The sequence below is a fragment of the Coccidioides posadasii genome, chromosome 2 (genome assembly GCF_018416015.2).
Source record: "Coccidioides posadasii str. Silveira chromosome 2, complete sequence".
In the NCBI taxonomy this organism is placed as follows: Eukaryota; Fungi; Ascomycota; class Eurotiomycetes; order Onygenales; family Onygenaceae; genus Coccidioides; species Coccidioides posadasii.
Window position 1 is genome coordinate 4,229,124 of NC_089408.1, and position 13,930 is coordinate 4,243,053.

Consider the following 13,930-nt stretch of genomic DNA (forward strand, 5'->3'; position numbering starts at 1 on the left):
CTCCTCCGTATTCGTGAGAGAGCTGCTGACAGGGAACCCATTACGATGTAACCAGGGCCAGCAATTGCATTGGAGCTTCGGAGCACCAACTTTTCAGGGAGGCGGGGGTGTCATGCCGATAACCGCTGGAAAAAGCCAAGAGACTGCGTCCGTGTGGAGGTGTGGCGAGATGCGTCACAATCACACATCCTCATGGCCATCAGATGGAAAGATCGGTCGAAGTGGCTGGGAGGAGAACGCAACATTCGCAAGCTCGCATCGAGCAAACTCAATTGTGCATCTCTTGCGCGTCAGATCCTCTAGGAAATTGCGCAGCCTGGATTGAGAGAGAGGGCTCTCTCCCTCCCCCGCTCTCCAAAGCTGAGATACTTATGTACGGAGTACCTGATTTCGGTGTTTAACACAGATTCCAATCGATTTTTCCTTGTCTGGGATTGGTGCAACTCGCACACCGCAACATACCCGCCCTTTATTGCGGTGCTAATATGGGAAATGTCCTGCCGTCCCACGGGATCTGAAAATGAAATGACCTTCAAACCGGTGTCGGACAATCGAACTACATGCTGATAGTAAAGCGTGAGTCTTTGCCTTGTCTTGGGCAACACACAAAAACACCACTTCACCAGAAACTTGAACAACAAGATGCCAGAAGAGCTCCCGGAAGACATTCGAGGGGCCAGTGCGGAGTTGTTCTTTCAAACCCTGACAGCTGGTCCACAAATGTTAGTGATTCTGGAAGTTCATTCGTTCTTTTTCCCAGTGCCAGATGTATTTTCAAATGGAAAGCTGGCGACCCGAAGCTTGCCTCGAATTATCTGTATTCTACGACCGGTCAAAACATCACCGTACCCATGAGTCCCAAGTTTGACTTTGAGACAGGGGAACAAAGTACTGGTTAACAGAGCTTGAATGACATTGGCCTCAAAAGGCGCGAATTGCGGCCCAATGAGTTACATTCCATCTTATCTCGATCATAGTTTACCGCAGAGAAACTCGCCTTATTGATACCAAGCCACCACATACCATACATATTGACATATAACCCTCATGTCAATATTTTCCTCAACTTTTGCCCCGTTGGAAATCTGCTTTAAGGCATTCCACGGTATTGTCTGACATCCGCACCCAAGTTGATTGCAGAGCTTCACCATACCACTGCATTCCAGCACGGCTACTGCTTGGCCAGTATGCCGTGGGGAGGGAGGAACTTAGTGCTGACTTGCTTGTTCTCCCTCTAGTCTTCTGGAGGAGCAAATTTGCAGTAGAATAGTCCTCGCCATGGATGGTTCTAATGCTGTGATCGAATATGTCATCAAATGATCTACTGAATGACGCGAAACCATCAGATGCCTCATGGCCCTAAACACAAGCTGGCAATACGGACTCTCTTCGCAAAGGATCCAATGATCAAGTGACATATGGGTTACGCCCCAATTTAGCTCCATAGGAACGGACTATAGCTCTCCAGACGTTCATGGATCAGCTATGGAGTATAGGAAGCACGGGATTCGATGTCGTTCAATAAACAAAAATTCAGACGATTTTCGACATTCTCCTGGGTGGCTTGGGAATACTATCATTAATGAGGTTTCACAATCTTGATCCAAGACTCAAATGAAGAACCTGCGCTGGTGATTTGAAGACCTTGCCGGCAACAATTCCCTAATCACAAAGATACGAATGCTACCATAAAATATTGAATTGATAGCTAACTACTCCGTACCTCATAGCAACTTAAAATGTTTCATAACAGAAAATTTACAATCCGCTGGACAAGAATATCAGACGGGGCATTAGCATGCTTAGCAGAAGAATACAGCCCAAGGTGACTCTACCAACAGTACCACTACTACGACATGAGAAATCTTGGCCTCTAAGCGTTGATAGTGCAAGTTGCAAAAGCCAGTGCTTCGAATTAAACTTGTACTTTTGAGTGGAGTGAATTGATTTAAGAGTTGAAGCCTGAAAAGTCCGCAACACTGCTCGCTTTGCAAAACTAGCGGGCGTTCCCGCCGAATAGTGATATTATGAAGGGGACGCCAGGCTAAGCAGCGTATTTGAATCTGCATTGGTAGATATGAGTGACAATAGGGTTAAGGGCCAGGTTAACCTATTGATTGAATCGGTGGCTTCAGAGATAATCATCACGTACGTACTGCATCGGATCACAATCGAGTTATTCGTTCATCAGGTCATCCACTTCGTCAACATGAACCCGACGGCTCTCCCGCAAGCAAACACACATTACCGGCCAAGACGAATCACGCCAGCCGCAATCAGCTTCTGGATCTTCATCCTAACAGTAGCATTCTTCATATGCTCCTGCAACGCGGCGGGGTCACTTCTCGCCTGCTGCAAGATGCTTTGCATGACTGGGTCTTGCACAATAGCCATAATCTAAAGGTTTATCACAATCAGTATTTGGTCATAGGAACTTAATTAAGGGACGTAGTCGAGTCATACCTCAGGATCGCGTTGAATCCTCTCAGCAGTCTCCGCTTCGGTCTCACCAGCACGCGCGCTGAATTGCGCTTCCAAGGCCTTCTGCTGTTGTTGTTCGATTTCACGAGCACTGGACCCGCTTTCATCATGCTCGGCAGCTTCAGTACACACATCAAGGCACCTGTTGTATTCCTTCATGGCAAACAGTGCCTGTGCCTTTCTCAGGTATGCTCGAATAAACTTTGGGTCACGCTTGATCGCCTCGTCGCAATCCTGGACAGCCTGGGGGAACGCCATAAGTTTAATCAATGCAGCGGCGCGGTTGCTATAGCCACGAGGATCGTCAGGAGCACGCTTTGTCATCTCGGTGTAGGCGTCAACAGCGGCTGGCCAGTCAGCATCCTTAAATTTCTGGTTTCCAAGCTCACGAGCCTTTTCAGCTTCCTCAGGATTAACATAGGCGTCCTTCTCAGCCTTAAGCTGGGCCTTTTCCGCGCTTCGTAGCTTGGAAAGGATATCGGGCGTGCGATGTTCGGTAAGGGATTTCTGGTAATTGACAATAGCTTTTGGTAAATCTCCCAGCTTCTCGTATGATGAACCGATTCTTCCAAACGCCCTATTTCAAAAAGGTCAGCACAGGGAGAAAGGCACGGGTCGAAGCGTTGTGAGACTCACTTTGCGATAAGCTTGAAATCGGCCAACATTTCACGACCTTCAGAGATGGCTTTCTCGCAGGCCTCGATAGTGTGTTGGTACTCCCCCTTTTCGAAATAAGCGGCGCTGAGGTTGGTAAGGTAGGCAATATCTTTGTGTAATTCCCATGCCTTGCTATAATGCTCAATGGCAGCATCAAATTGTCGCTTCTTATAATTTTCTGTACCTAGATTTTTCTCCTTGTCGGCTGCTTCCTTTGCCTTTCGTTTTGCAATTGTCTCCTCGTCTTCAGGCTCGGGCTCGGGCTCTGGTTCAGGCGCCTTTTGAGGCTTTGCGTCTGGCATGGGGACATCCTCTTCGGCTTCCTTTGGTTGTCCACTGGGTTGAGCACCACCTTCGGGAGGAGCTCCGAACTGCATATCAATTCCAAGCAAAACGCTAATGACTTGAAGGAACCGAGGGTCACGCATCTCTTCGCCGATGCTGTTTGGATTCTGCGCTACCTTTTGAAGCTTGGCCATAAATGAGGGATCGGCAAGGAGCTGGGAGGTTTTTGGGTTGTTCGCCAGTTTCTGGATGAGCTGCGGGTCGTTGAACATCCGACCCAAGCCACCTGTTGGGTCTCCTGCGACGCCGTCTGCCCTAGCTTCAGCATCAATTGCCCGCTTCACGGACTCAAGACCGGATTTCGCCTGGGCATTGGCTGGGTCCAACTTGAGAGCCTCTTCATATGCATCATGGGCACCGACTGACATTTAACATTACCCTATTAGCTCGATTGAATGGTGTACTCGGAGAGAATTTGGGACGTACCGAGATCTCCCAATCCATGCATCGCAGCGCCCTTTCGGCCCCAACCCTTGGGCCAGTCTGGCTTCAACTCGGTGGTTTTGTTGGCATCCTCGAGGGCTTTGTCGAAATTCTTAAGGGAAGCGTAGGCACCGGACCGGTTGGAGTACAAGACATGGTTGCTGGAATCGAGTGCAATGGCCGCGGAGAATTTCTCACTGCCTCGTAACCGGTCAGTAGGGAATTGTGTGGAGGACGAGCGTGGGTTGGAATACTCACACGGCTAAGTTGAAGTCCTTCGCGGCGAACGCCTTGTTGCCCTCAGCCTTCAGAGCGTCGGCCATTGCGGACATAAATTAAATTAAATTGTCGAGTAGTCAAAGAACAAAATGCAAAATATGACCGTGTGAGATGTCGCGCCAAAATGTAATGCTTTGCGGAAGAGAGGATAGGGAGACGCGGGGAGATGGGGGAAGATGGATGGTGGGAAAAGAGCGTATTGCGCTGAGCTTCTGGAAATTTCGAGCTCTCTCCCAAGAGCAGCACTTTTGCTTTGGGGGGTGACTTCATGCTTGTGGGACTGGCCACCCAAACACAAGTAACTAGTTAACTACTCTTCGGAACTTAACTCGCCTTGAACCCAGTCTGCAGCTGCAGTCCAACTTGCTACATCTACGGCGTGAAAATATATCGCTTTGGGTTCCGAATTTTGACCAAATCAAGGCCGTATTTTGCTTGTTCCTGGAGGAAAATCGTGGCGTTGCCGATGAGCGGCTTCAACGACAAGTAACTGGATATCTGCGATGCCGAATCAACAACCTTTCAGCAGTATGAGGGCGGATTCAGCCCTGCTTCAGATGCGCATGTTCGACCAAATCCAAAATATCATTGCGAACTACTTGCATGTCGACTTCTTCGCCCCCTACTTTGGCGTCTGGCCTTTTTGAACTCTTTGCCAAATCGACCTGCTTGAAATAATGCCGTCTACACGCAGCCGTTAACAACAACACAAAAAGCTCGCTCGCTGGCTCAGCCTCGCTTTCAATAAACTGGCAAGCTTGGCTATGTCTTCCGCAGTTGTTGAGTCATCCTAAAATCATCTCTGGCACGGAATAGTGACAGATATAGAGTCACTTGGCGGCTTGTCGGTTGGAGATATATATATATGTATATGGAGCTTACTCCAAATAAATACTCCGTAGTTGTATCTATAGAGCGCTCGCAACTATCTAGACGAGCACCCTCCGTAGGGGTTAAACAGGCGGATTATTACTTCCATCGTTGTTTTTGGACCTGATCAAAGTTTCGCACATTTATTGTTATCGCTCCGTGGCTAAATTTTGGCTCCTCCAAGCTTATACTCTCCCCCCCCCACTTCCACCAGATAAAAAAGAAAAAAAAATAAAAAAAAGAGTTGATGGCAGTGGACTGTCGACTTCTGGAGGTGCTTGTTTAACGCACCATCAGAGACACAAGTTAACACAGGTTGTCAGTCTCGTTTTCGGATGAAAGTCAGAGATTCGACTATGAGTTATCCTCTGCCGCCCCGGTGATTTTTTCACAGCTCGGCCGTTCGAGCATTGTATCCACCTCCTCTCACGACATGGCCTCGTCCTCTTCAGCTGGCCCAAGGGCCAAAGCGTCAAAAGACGTAAATGAGCTTGCCTCGGTTCTTTACGATAAATGTATTTCGGGGTTTTCTGCCGATCACCTGTTCTACCAGCAGGACCTGCTGGGGTTGGGCGTTATTCCGAATAACGATGTTGCTCTCTTGATGAAATGCGCTCAGTCCCTTGTGGACCAGAGCTTGTTCCGTCTGCTCCATGGTAAAGATGATCGGCTTGCTTGGAAGGTCGTCGAACAGTCAGATGCAGAGAAGTGAGTGTCTGGGCACAGCGTCTTCATGCTACTAGCCAAAGAAGCAGAAGCTAATCGTCTTGCTCTCATCGCAGACTTCAAAACCTCAATGCCGAAGAACGCCTAGTATATAATGTCATTCATTCCACCGGCCGCCAGGGCGTCTGGACCAAGACAATTAAAGCGCGAACCAATCTACACCAGACTATCATGAACCGATGTTTGAAGTCACTCGAAGCGAAGAACTACATCAAATCAGTACGCAATGTCAAATACCCACAGCGCAAGATCTACATGCTGGCTGGATTGCAGCCGAGCGAGGAAGTCACTGGAGGAGCCTGGTTCACGGATGGTGTTTTGGATGCAGATTTTATACACAGTTTGGGTGTTTGGATAGAGCGTTGGGTTAGCGCAAGGAGTTGGTACGATACCGAAAAGGCCGATCGGCAAAAGAAGAAGAGAAAGTTAGAAAACGACACCCTGAAGTCCACCGAATCCCAGTATATCCCCTATCTACCCTCATACGGAGGCTATCCCACCGTAATCGACATCACCAAAGCGATCAACGCTTCAGGCTTGACTCCTGTCACATTAGGAGAAGGAAGTATAGCGCAACTTCTCGAGATGCTTTGCTACGATGGCAGGCTAATCTCCCTTCGTGATGGAGCGGCTTACAAAAGTGTTAAAAAGCCTAATCAGATATCTCTCCAGCGGGAGCTCGGCCTCCAGGCCCCGGGGGCTGGAAAGGACACGTCCGATCAAGATCAGCTTACTCTCGGAAGTAATGGCATGACCGAAGTGCCATGTGGCAGATGCCCAGTCTTCTCACTCTGTAACGAAGGCGGACCTGTCAATGCAGAAAACTGCGAATACTTCCAGGATTGGTTACAAGGACGTCTTTCGTTCTAACTCATGTGGTCGAAGATATCTCCTACCGCACATTCCAACTTTGCAACGCATTCAATCAGTGTAATTCGACGGCATCAACACTAATATGACCTCGCTTCACGAATACCTGCAACCTAGTTATCGCACGTCTCATGCTAGCCGTTCCTCATTTTTACCTCCCTGCCTACTCTCTGGAGACGACAACTAAACCCAACTCTTAGTGATGTCTATACTCAGGGCTAGGTCGGATATCAGAAAATCTACAAAACTCGGGAAAGCCCTACAAAAAAAAAGTTTGATATAATATTCTTGTGTCACAAATATACAGCATAGCGTCGGAGTTTGTTTCACACTTAAACACTGACATTTTGCTTTGGATGTTTGTACAACTATTGGGCAGTGTCAGGTCTAATGCCCAGAACAAATGAATGACATGTACTCTGTACTGGATTATTATACATGGAGCTGTTTTTTTGACCACTTTAATAAAATAAATATATCATGAATGAATTAGATGTTGGTCATCATAACTCGTCATCCCATGTTAATGACAATCCGCAGAAGAACAGTAGCCGGACTGTCAATTGCCCAAAAAAAAAAAAAAACAAAAAAAAAAAAAAAAAAGGAAAAAAAGGAAAAAAAGGAAAAAAAGGAAAAGAAAAGAAAAAAGAAGGACAAATGATAATCACTTGCCCAAATTCTTCCGACATTCCTCGCAGTACCATGTTCCAAGTGGCTCCCTTGTGAGCCCTACACACTTCCAATGGAACCATTCATACGGACAATTGTCATTGTCACAGGCAACCATGTCCCCATGGCTTACACTCCGGCAAGTACAATAAACCTTGGTATCCTCTCCTGTCTCATCTTCTTCATCCTCCATCTCTTCGTCAGAGTCCCTACCAGCCTGGCGGCGGGAAACATTATTTTCAGAGTCTGAAAGATCGGCGCTACTAAGCATAGATTCATCCTCTTCTTCGACGACGCTTGTCGCCGAGGCGGGAGACCTCTTTCGCGAACCAGCATTAGCAGACACAGCTTTTAAACGACCGTTTCCACTCGATGAGCGCTTGGTAGCTTTTGTAGCTGCGGCACCGGCTTTGATCTTTCGCACTTGTTGATGAGGGGCGACCTTTTTAATACTTGCTTTCTTTGTTACAGCCGTCGCCCTAGGTCCGGCGCTTCCGGCACGGGAGGCACCAGGGGTCCCACCTTTTGGCGTGCCAGGGCCCAAGGATGATTGACGAAGACCAGAAGGGGCCGCCGGCAAATTCCCTATAGAGGCATTGAGCCTTCGCCGTTTATTCTCAGTCGCACCAGCAGAAGATTCACGATGGCGTTGTTGAAAATGTAAGGCGGCTGCAGGGGTGGCCGGGGCGGAACTCCTTCCACCTGTTCCACCCGTAGCAGATATCCCAGCGGCAGCCGCCGCAGCACTGTTTAGTCGTTGAAGCAGGTTAGCGGGCAAGGCCGCGTTTCCGGATGTCGGGTTGAGAGGAGAGGGATACGCGTCGGCCTGACCAGGTTCGTTAAACAGTATTGATTTGGTAGGATCGCGAAGTTGGCCTTTAGTGCCGAAAAGAGATGGAATAGGCGGATCATTAGGAAGAACGCCATCGTTCTGTAAGTCGCGGATTTTGATGTCCAGCTTTTTGACGTGTCTGTCAAGAATAACTGCTGCCTTTTCGCTTAGCGCAATCTTTTCGTCCTGCAATGTCTGGCAACGGTCCATATTCTGAAGTATGGTGCTGCTGTACGATTCCTCCTTGGGGTTGAGCGAATGGCTGCCATTGAGCTTGATGAATTTTTGGAGACTTGCATCGCGGGAGTTTATTATAGCACGGCACTCCTGTATTATTTTGTCTTTGGCTTGTATTTCTTCCATCAAATGGTTGATTTCAGCAGGAAGGTTTGCCACTGTGGAATGACTATTAGCTCTAAATAGAGAATAGACCAGTGAAAGATATTGTGAAGTGACTTACCATCATGGACAAACTGCTCCAGAACCGTGGAGCAGTCCTCGGTATGGGACATATCGAGGAACGAAGCAACAAGATCACCAGAGCGATCCCAAAAAAACAATACACCGATATACAAAATAAACTAGCAAATTTGAAGCACCAGGCTGCTTTGAAGAGCGTGACTGTCTCGATATTTCCGGGGTGGAAGAGGTGATGGGCGCGCCGGCAAAGAAAGTCGATGGCGCAAGGCAGAATCACACCGCCTTGACGCCGCCACGTGCACGAGCCAACAAACTAACTATATTTGGATTAGCGTTATGGTTTAATGCTGGACTAAACACTAAGCCAAACTAGGGTTAGCGCTGTGCCTCAGAAGGGAAGGCCTGCGATTGGCCGCCCAATTTTGATGGCCGGAGCCGCAGAGAACGCCAGACCGAAAACGCGCCGCCAGCACCGTCTCACGATCATCTTCATCTCTTCTCGCGATCCATCGAAAAAAGTGTGCCATCTGTAGTCGCATACTGGCTCCTCGTCTCATGGCCGCTTTCATTGGCCCCAGTCTCTCACCTCTCTAGATAGCCATGGCCCGATCCACTATTGTCCAAGAATACGGCGCGCCACCGATTCCAAATCAGACATTGGCCCTTGACGCCAAAACTGCAAACGAAGTCGAACATGACATCGTCAAACGGCCCAAGGGCTACCGTGTATCGTGGCACGCTAATCCTGCTGTTGAACCGCACCACTTCGGCTCTAATCACCCCATGAAGCCATGGCGACTCACTCTCACAAAGCAACTCGTTTTGGCCTACGGCATGCACCACGCGATGGACTTGTATCTGTCCCGGTCGGCGACGTACGAGGAAATGGCGGAGTTCCATAGTACGGACTACCTCGAGTTTCTCACCCAAGTGATGCCTGCAGACATGGAGTCAACGGCCCAAGTCGAGACCCTCGCCCGTTTCAACTTTGGCGACGACTGCCCGGTCTTCGATGGACTCTATAACTATTGCTCGCTATACGCCGGTGCAACCCTAGATGCAGCGCGTAAACTTTGCAATAATCAATCTGAAATCGCTATAAATTGGTCTGGTGGCTTGCACCACGCTAAGAAGTCCGAAGCCAGTGGTTTCTGCTACGTTAACGATATCGTTCTTGGAATCCTTCAGTTACTCCGAATCCACCCGCGGGTGATGTATATCGACATCGATGTGCATCATGGCGATGGAGTCGAACAAGCGTTCTGGTCTACAGACCGTGTCCTCACGGTTTCTTTCCACAAATACGATAAGGAAAACTTCTTCCCCGGCACCGGACCTTTAGACAGCACTGGCCCCTCACATCCGCTCAACCCCGGCGCTCATCACTCCCTGAATGTCCCTTTAAACGACGGCATCGAAGACAACGATTACATTGCCCTCTTCAAAGCCATTATCGGACCCTGCATCCGCACCTACCAACCCGGCGCAATCGTCCTCCAATGTGGTGCCGACAGTCTTGGCTGCGATCGCCTCGGTTGCTTCAACCTTAACATCCGCGCACACGGCGCCTGCGTCGCATACACCAAAACCTTCGGTCTACCCACCCTCGTCGTCGGCGGAGGTGGCTACACCCCTCGCAACGTCTCGCGGCTCTGGGCTTACGAAACAGCCATCTGCCTCGAAGCCGAAAGCGACCTCAACCCCGTTCTTCCGGACTCCCTAAAGTTCCGCAATCACTTCCGTCCCGATTGCACATTATTTCCGCCTTTGTCGGAAATGCGGAAAGTTGAGAATAAAAATTCTAAAGCGTACCTGGACTCGTTGGTGCAGAGTACAATGGAGCAATTGAGATACATCAAAGGTGCGCCCAGTGTGCAAATGAGTGTGATTCCACCAGATATATTAGGCTTGAGGGAGGAAATCGAGAAGGAGCTTGAAGAGGAGAAGTTGTTGGGCGAAGAAGAAAAAGAAGATCGTGATGGTGCGGGTGTCAACACGCTGGGGATTGGAGGGTCAAGACCTAGCAGAAGGAAAGACCAAGAGAAAGGCTTGGGGGTTAGAGGAGAGCTGTACACATAATGCGGTGGGTTTGCTTTGTTGGTTGTTCTTCTTTGGAGTTTGTGGTCTCTTCCTGGCGTATCTGGATGCAAATTTATTTGCTTGGTATTTTCCTTTTGGGTCGGTGTTTTTGGATGGCCAGGACCAGGAAACGCGTACGGACTGAGGATACCTATACCCAGGGATGCTTATCAAAGGGATTTTTACACCGCTATCTTATAATGAATTAGATTAAAGAAAACTCATATTCCATCACACTAATTTTTTTAAGCTTTATTGTCTATGATTATAGTGTCTACACAGGCTGAAGAAAAGCTCTGTGAATGCCTTTTTTTTTAAAGGAAAAACAAAATTTTGAACTTGGAACTTCATAAATCCCCTTTTCACCGCACACATGATGTAAATAATTTCGTAAAGATAGTAAGATGTTCATCAAAATATCTGATGTAGAAAATGCACGTCAATCGTTTCCATGTCGTTACGCGATTTAAGATAACCATCTTTGGCCGAGCGTGCCTTTAGGGGTTTATATGCTGATTTTCGGCCAATAGGAGGAGATCGGAATACCTTGCCTGGGTATGATAACTCATGTAGTTCTTTGACATCTTGCGACGCCATTGGGAGGCACGCTAAAGATATCAATCTCTCACTATTATCGGCACCCAACAAAACCGTCGAACGTGTCCTGGGTGTGGCATGCGAGCTCAGAGTGTTGTGTCCTGTTGAAGGTCATATCCGAGACATCACATTTCAATCCTGAGCATCAACAAATTCATCCACGCCTGACGATTCAGAATCTCTTCTCCTTGTTGGGTGGCCCTGGTCGCTGATTGTTGGCTGCAGAGGGCTCATTGTTAAAGATATCTGTTTCTGGCCTTCGTTTCCACTGCCGCTGAGCAAATCCACCAACTCTCCTGATCCATTGTTTTTCGTAGTTTCTCGCTGATCTGCAGCTCCATCATTTCCAAGGTCGATAAGGTTATTAGACTGCTCCTTGGTGACTGAGTTGGGTGTACTGGAATGGTGAGATGATGGACAGTGTGCGGGAATATCAAACTGATGGTTAACGACTTGTCCTTTTAATATCGGCGCCACCGCCAAAATTTGACGTGTAGCCAACTTTGGGTCTTGTGGATCACTGAAATTATATCAGCACTGTGCTAGGCAAGGGTTCTTAGTATAACTCACATAATGGCATTCAAGATCCAGTCAAGATCCTCTTCTCCTTCTTCGGGGCCACCAGGTCCACCCTTGACGCGCCTGAATAGCCTTGGGCGCCATTCCACGCCCTTGTCGGCTCGCTGAGCCGCTTCTTCGCGTTGCCTGTCCTCTATCTTTGTCTTTTCTTCGGTAGCTACTTCATGATTCCTTGCAAGCAAGGCCTGGGTTGTTGAATGCCAAAGCCTTTGGGATTCCCGTGGCTCTTGCTCCTCAAGAGGCCGAGTGAGAGGTGGTGAATGCTTGGCATTTGTGGCGTTGAAGAGGAGCTCCCTTTTCCCGGTCTGGACGTCCACCCAATCAGCATGTGAGTTTGGAACCGGGTCGCAACATACTTACAGCCACATCCTTGATATACATCTCTCCGTTCCAGAACCCAGAGAGTTCATAGTATATTTCTCCGGTAGCTTCGTTTTTTATCGAACCTCCAATAGCATTATAGGTTCCGGAGAAGTAGCCTTTGGTTTTGAATTCCACGTCTGCGACCAGGTTGTTTTCAGGACATCTTACATAGCTGTGGTCGCCAAGCTCGTACTTCATTTTGCCGAATAATATTCCCCTCGCATACATATTTGGCTGTGTAACGATGCTACACCAGGTGTCAGCGAAGCCACAGAGACATTACTGAAGGGGAGGGTCTCGTACTATCTTTCACCATGCTTTTCTGTTCCTCGATTCAGAAATTGCAAAATAGCTATCCCTTCCATCATGCTTGCGGCGGAATTCCCCAAGAATCGGCTTCGCGGCTTTAAGGTACCGTCGATACGGATATGATGCTCGGGAACCATGAAGAAGTAGCTCGACTTGGGAGGATGATGCGACGTCTGTTCCGAAATATAGTAGCCGTGGCTCTTATCTGGATACTCCCAGTAACATGTGTAAATTTCCCCTAGAATTGGATTCAAGGGCTTCTTGACACCTCTGTTATCGAGGTTAGTTGTCCGTTATCTTGTCACTCGTAGATCAGCTAGGACATTATCACGTACGGAGGTTTGATATGCCAGCCGCTGAGATAAAATCTGACCACGGATACAAATCGCTGGAGTGGGTCGTCGATCTTGGGCATGTCGAGGAGAGTCTCCGGATGGGCCATAAAACTATTACAAGCGATCCCCCCATTAATACAGCCCCTGTTCAACCAACAAGCAAGACCACAAGTATACACCGGGGAAGAACAACTCGACGTACTTTGTGATTCTCTCCAGCATGGAACGTGGCTCGAGGATAAACGTGGGTAGGACCACGCGACTCAAGTCTGCGCCGGGCCGTAGTTGCGAGATGATGTGAGACAGGACTGCGAGAATGCAACAGGCGATTAGCAGCTGTGGGTGGCAGAGCAGGTCTGATCATAGGAGAGCCGGTGTACTCACCATTGCCTTGATCAGGCTCCACGACCGTCTCATCTTCGACGCCAGGTGAGGTAGGCTGGCTCGATTCATCCGCGGTGGATGACTTGTTGCCTGCAGGTGCAAAGGAAGATAAAGTGTCAGATATGGGCCGCATGATGATGCCAATTGGCGACACGACGAAGATGAATAAAAAAGAAGTCGCACGGGCTGGCTACAGCAAGGACCTTCAAGACGCACTGTTTAACGAGGACCGGCGGGGAGTATGATGGCCGTGTCCCAGAGGTAACTTGGGTAGCATGACGGGTCAAATGTTAAGTTCTGAATTTTAGATGATCTAGCTCAGACAATCGAAAATATCACGTCAAGACATCAAGGAATCGAATTGCTAGGAACCGGCTTTTGTTGACTAGGCAAATGTACACACGACAGTGGCGAAACGGTCGGCGATGATATCTGGATGCCTCTTACGTATGAGGTCAAGTGGGAAGAAAAAGAGATATACAAACGCAGAGGGTCAACTACCAGGCGTGTTGGGAGGGAATGCAACAGCGTGCTACGAAGAATCAAGGAGAGAGAAAAATTAGTAGTTATTATTGAGCTTCAAGAGACAGGAGAAACTCTGCGCTGGTCACGCAGCAGTGCAATTCACTTTTGTTTTCTTTGTTGAAAAAAAAAAAATAAAATAAAATAAAAAGGAACGGGCTGGCAAAGAAGAAGCTTTTGCGGGATTATC

At 48.4% G+C, this 13,930-nt stretch overlaps 4 protein-coding genes across 4 annotated transcripts; 2 read left to right on the forward strand and 2 right to left on the reverse strand.

Moving 5' to 3' along the window:
* Nucleotides 1-1,711: 1,711 nt before the first annotated feature.
* Nucleotides 1,712-4,381, reverse strand: STI1 (Hsp90 cochaperone). The gene is made up of 5 exons (XM_003071710.2): nucleotides 4,165-4,381; nucleotides 3,910-4,103; nucleotides 3,118-3,844; nucleotides 2,464-3,058; nucleotides 1,712-2,397 (listed from the first exon to the last, which is right to left on the reverse strand). The coding sequence occupies exons 1-5, from the start codon at nucleotides 4,236-4,238 to the stop codon at nucleotides 2,245-2,247; spliced, it is 1,743 nt and encodes a 580-aa protein (XP_003071756.2). The 5' UTR covers nucleotides 4,239-4,381; the 3' UTR covers nucleotides 1,712-2,244.
* Nucleotides 4,382-5,272: 891 nt separating this feature from the next.
* RPC34 (34-kDa subunit of RNA polymerase III (C)) lies at nucleotides 5,273-6,981 on the forward strand. Its single transcript, XM_003071709.2, has 2 exons — nucleotides 5,273-5,763; nucleotides 5,838-6,981. The coding sequence occupies exons 1-2, from the start codon at nucleotides 5,489-5,491 to the stop codon at nucleotides 6,649-6,651; spliced, it is 1,089 nt and encodes a 362-aa protein (XP_003071755.2). The 5' UTR covers nucleotides 5,273-5,488; the 3' UTR covers nucleotides 6,652-6,981.
* Nucleotides 6,982-9,172: 2,191 nt separating this feature from the next.
* HOS2 (histone deacetylase) lies at nucleotides 9,173-10,818 on the forward strand (the record flags this gene model as incomplete). Its single annotated transcript, XM_003071707.2, has 1 exon — nucleotides 9,173-10,818. One exon carries the CDS (start codon nucleotides 9,173-9,175, stop codon nucleotides 10,649-10,651), a length of 1,479 nt encoding a protein of 492 aa, XP_003071753.1. The 3' UTR covers nucleotides 10,652-10,818.
* Nucleotides 10,819-10,905: 87 nt separating this feature from the next.
* D8B26_003823 (uncharacterized protein) lies at nucleotides 10,906-13,769 on the reverse strand. Its single transcript, XM_066124277.1, has 7 exons — nucleotides 13,219-13,769; nucleotides 13,037-13,142; nucleotides 12,835-12,945; nucleotides 12,494-12,769; nucleotides 12,188-12,437; nucleotides 11,819-12,132; nucleotides 10,906-11,768 (listed from the first exon to the last, which is right to left on the reverse strand). Exons 1-7 carry the CDS (start codon nucleotides 13,349-13,351, stop codon nucleotides 11,381-11,383), a joined length of 1,578 nt encoding a protein of 525 aa, XP_065980357.1. The 5' UTR covers nucleotides 13,352-13,769; the 3' UTR covers nucleotides 10,906-11,380.
* Nucleotides 13,770-13,930: the final 161 nt, after the last annotated feature.

Excerpts from the sequence above, each read along its gene's own strand:
- D8B26_003823 (XM_066124277.1), bottom strand. The coding sequence starts at position 13,351 with ATGCGGCCCATATCTGACACTTTATCTTCCTTTGCACCTGCAGGCAAC. Across the intron at positions 12,946-13,036 it reads ATGCTGGAGAGAATCACAAA|TTTTATGGCCCATCCGGAGA; the intron begins GTACGTCGAGTT and ends CGCTTGTAATAG. Across the intron at positions 12,438-12,493 it reads GAAAAGCATGGTGAAAGATA|CATCGTTACACAGCCAAATA; the intron begins GTACGAGACCCT and ends CACCTGGTGTAG.
- STI1 (XM_003071710.2), bottom strand. The coding sequence starts at position 4,238 with ATGTCCGCAATGGCCGACGCTCTGAAGGCTGAGGGCAACAAGGCGTTC. Across the intron at positions 3,845-3,909 it reads GCATGGATTGGGAGATCTCG|TCGGTGCCCATGATGCATAT; the intron begins GTACGTCCCAAA and ends GTTAAATGTCAG. Across the intron at positions 2,398-2,463 it reads GGATTCAACGCGATCCTGAG|ATTATGGCTATTGTGCAAGA; the intron begins GTATGACTCGAC and ends ATAAACCTTTAG.
- RPC34 (XM_003071709.2), top strand. The coding sequence starts at position 5,489 with ATGGCCTCGTCCTCTTCAGCTGGCCCAAGGGCCAAAGCGTCAAAAGAC. Across the intron at positions 5,764-5,837 it reads GAACAGTCAGATGCAGAGAA|ACTTCAAAACCTCAATGCCG; the intron begins GTGAGTGTCTGG and ends CTCTCATCGCAG.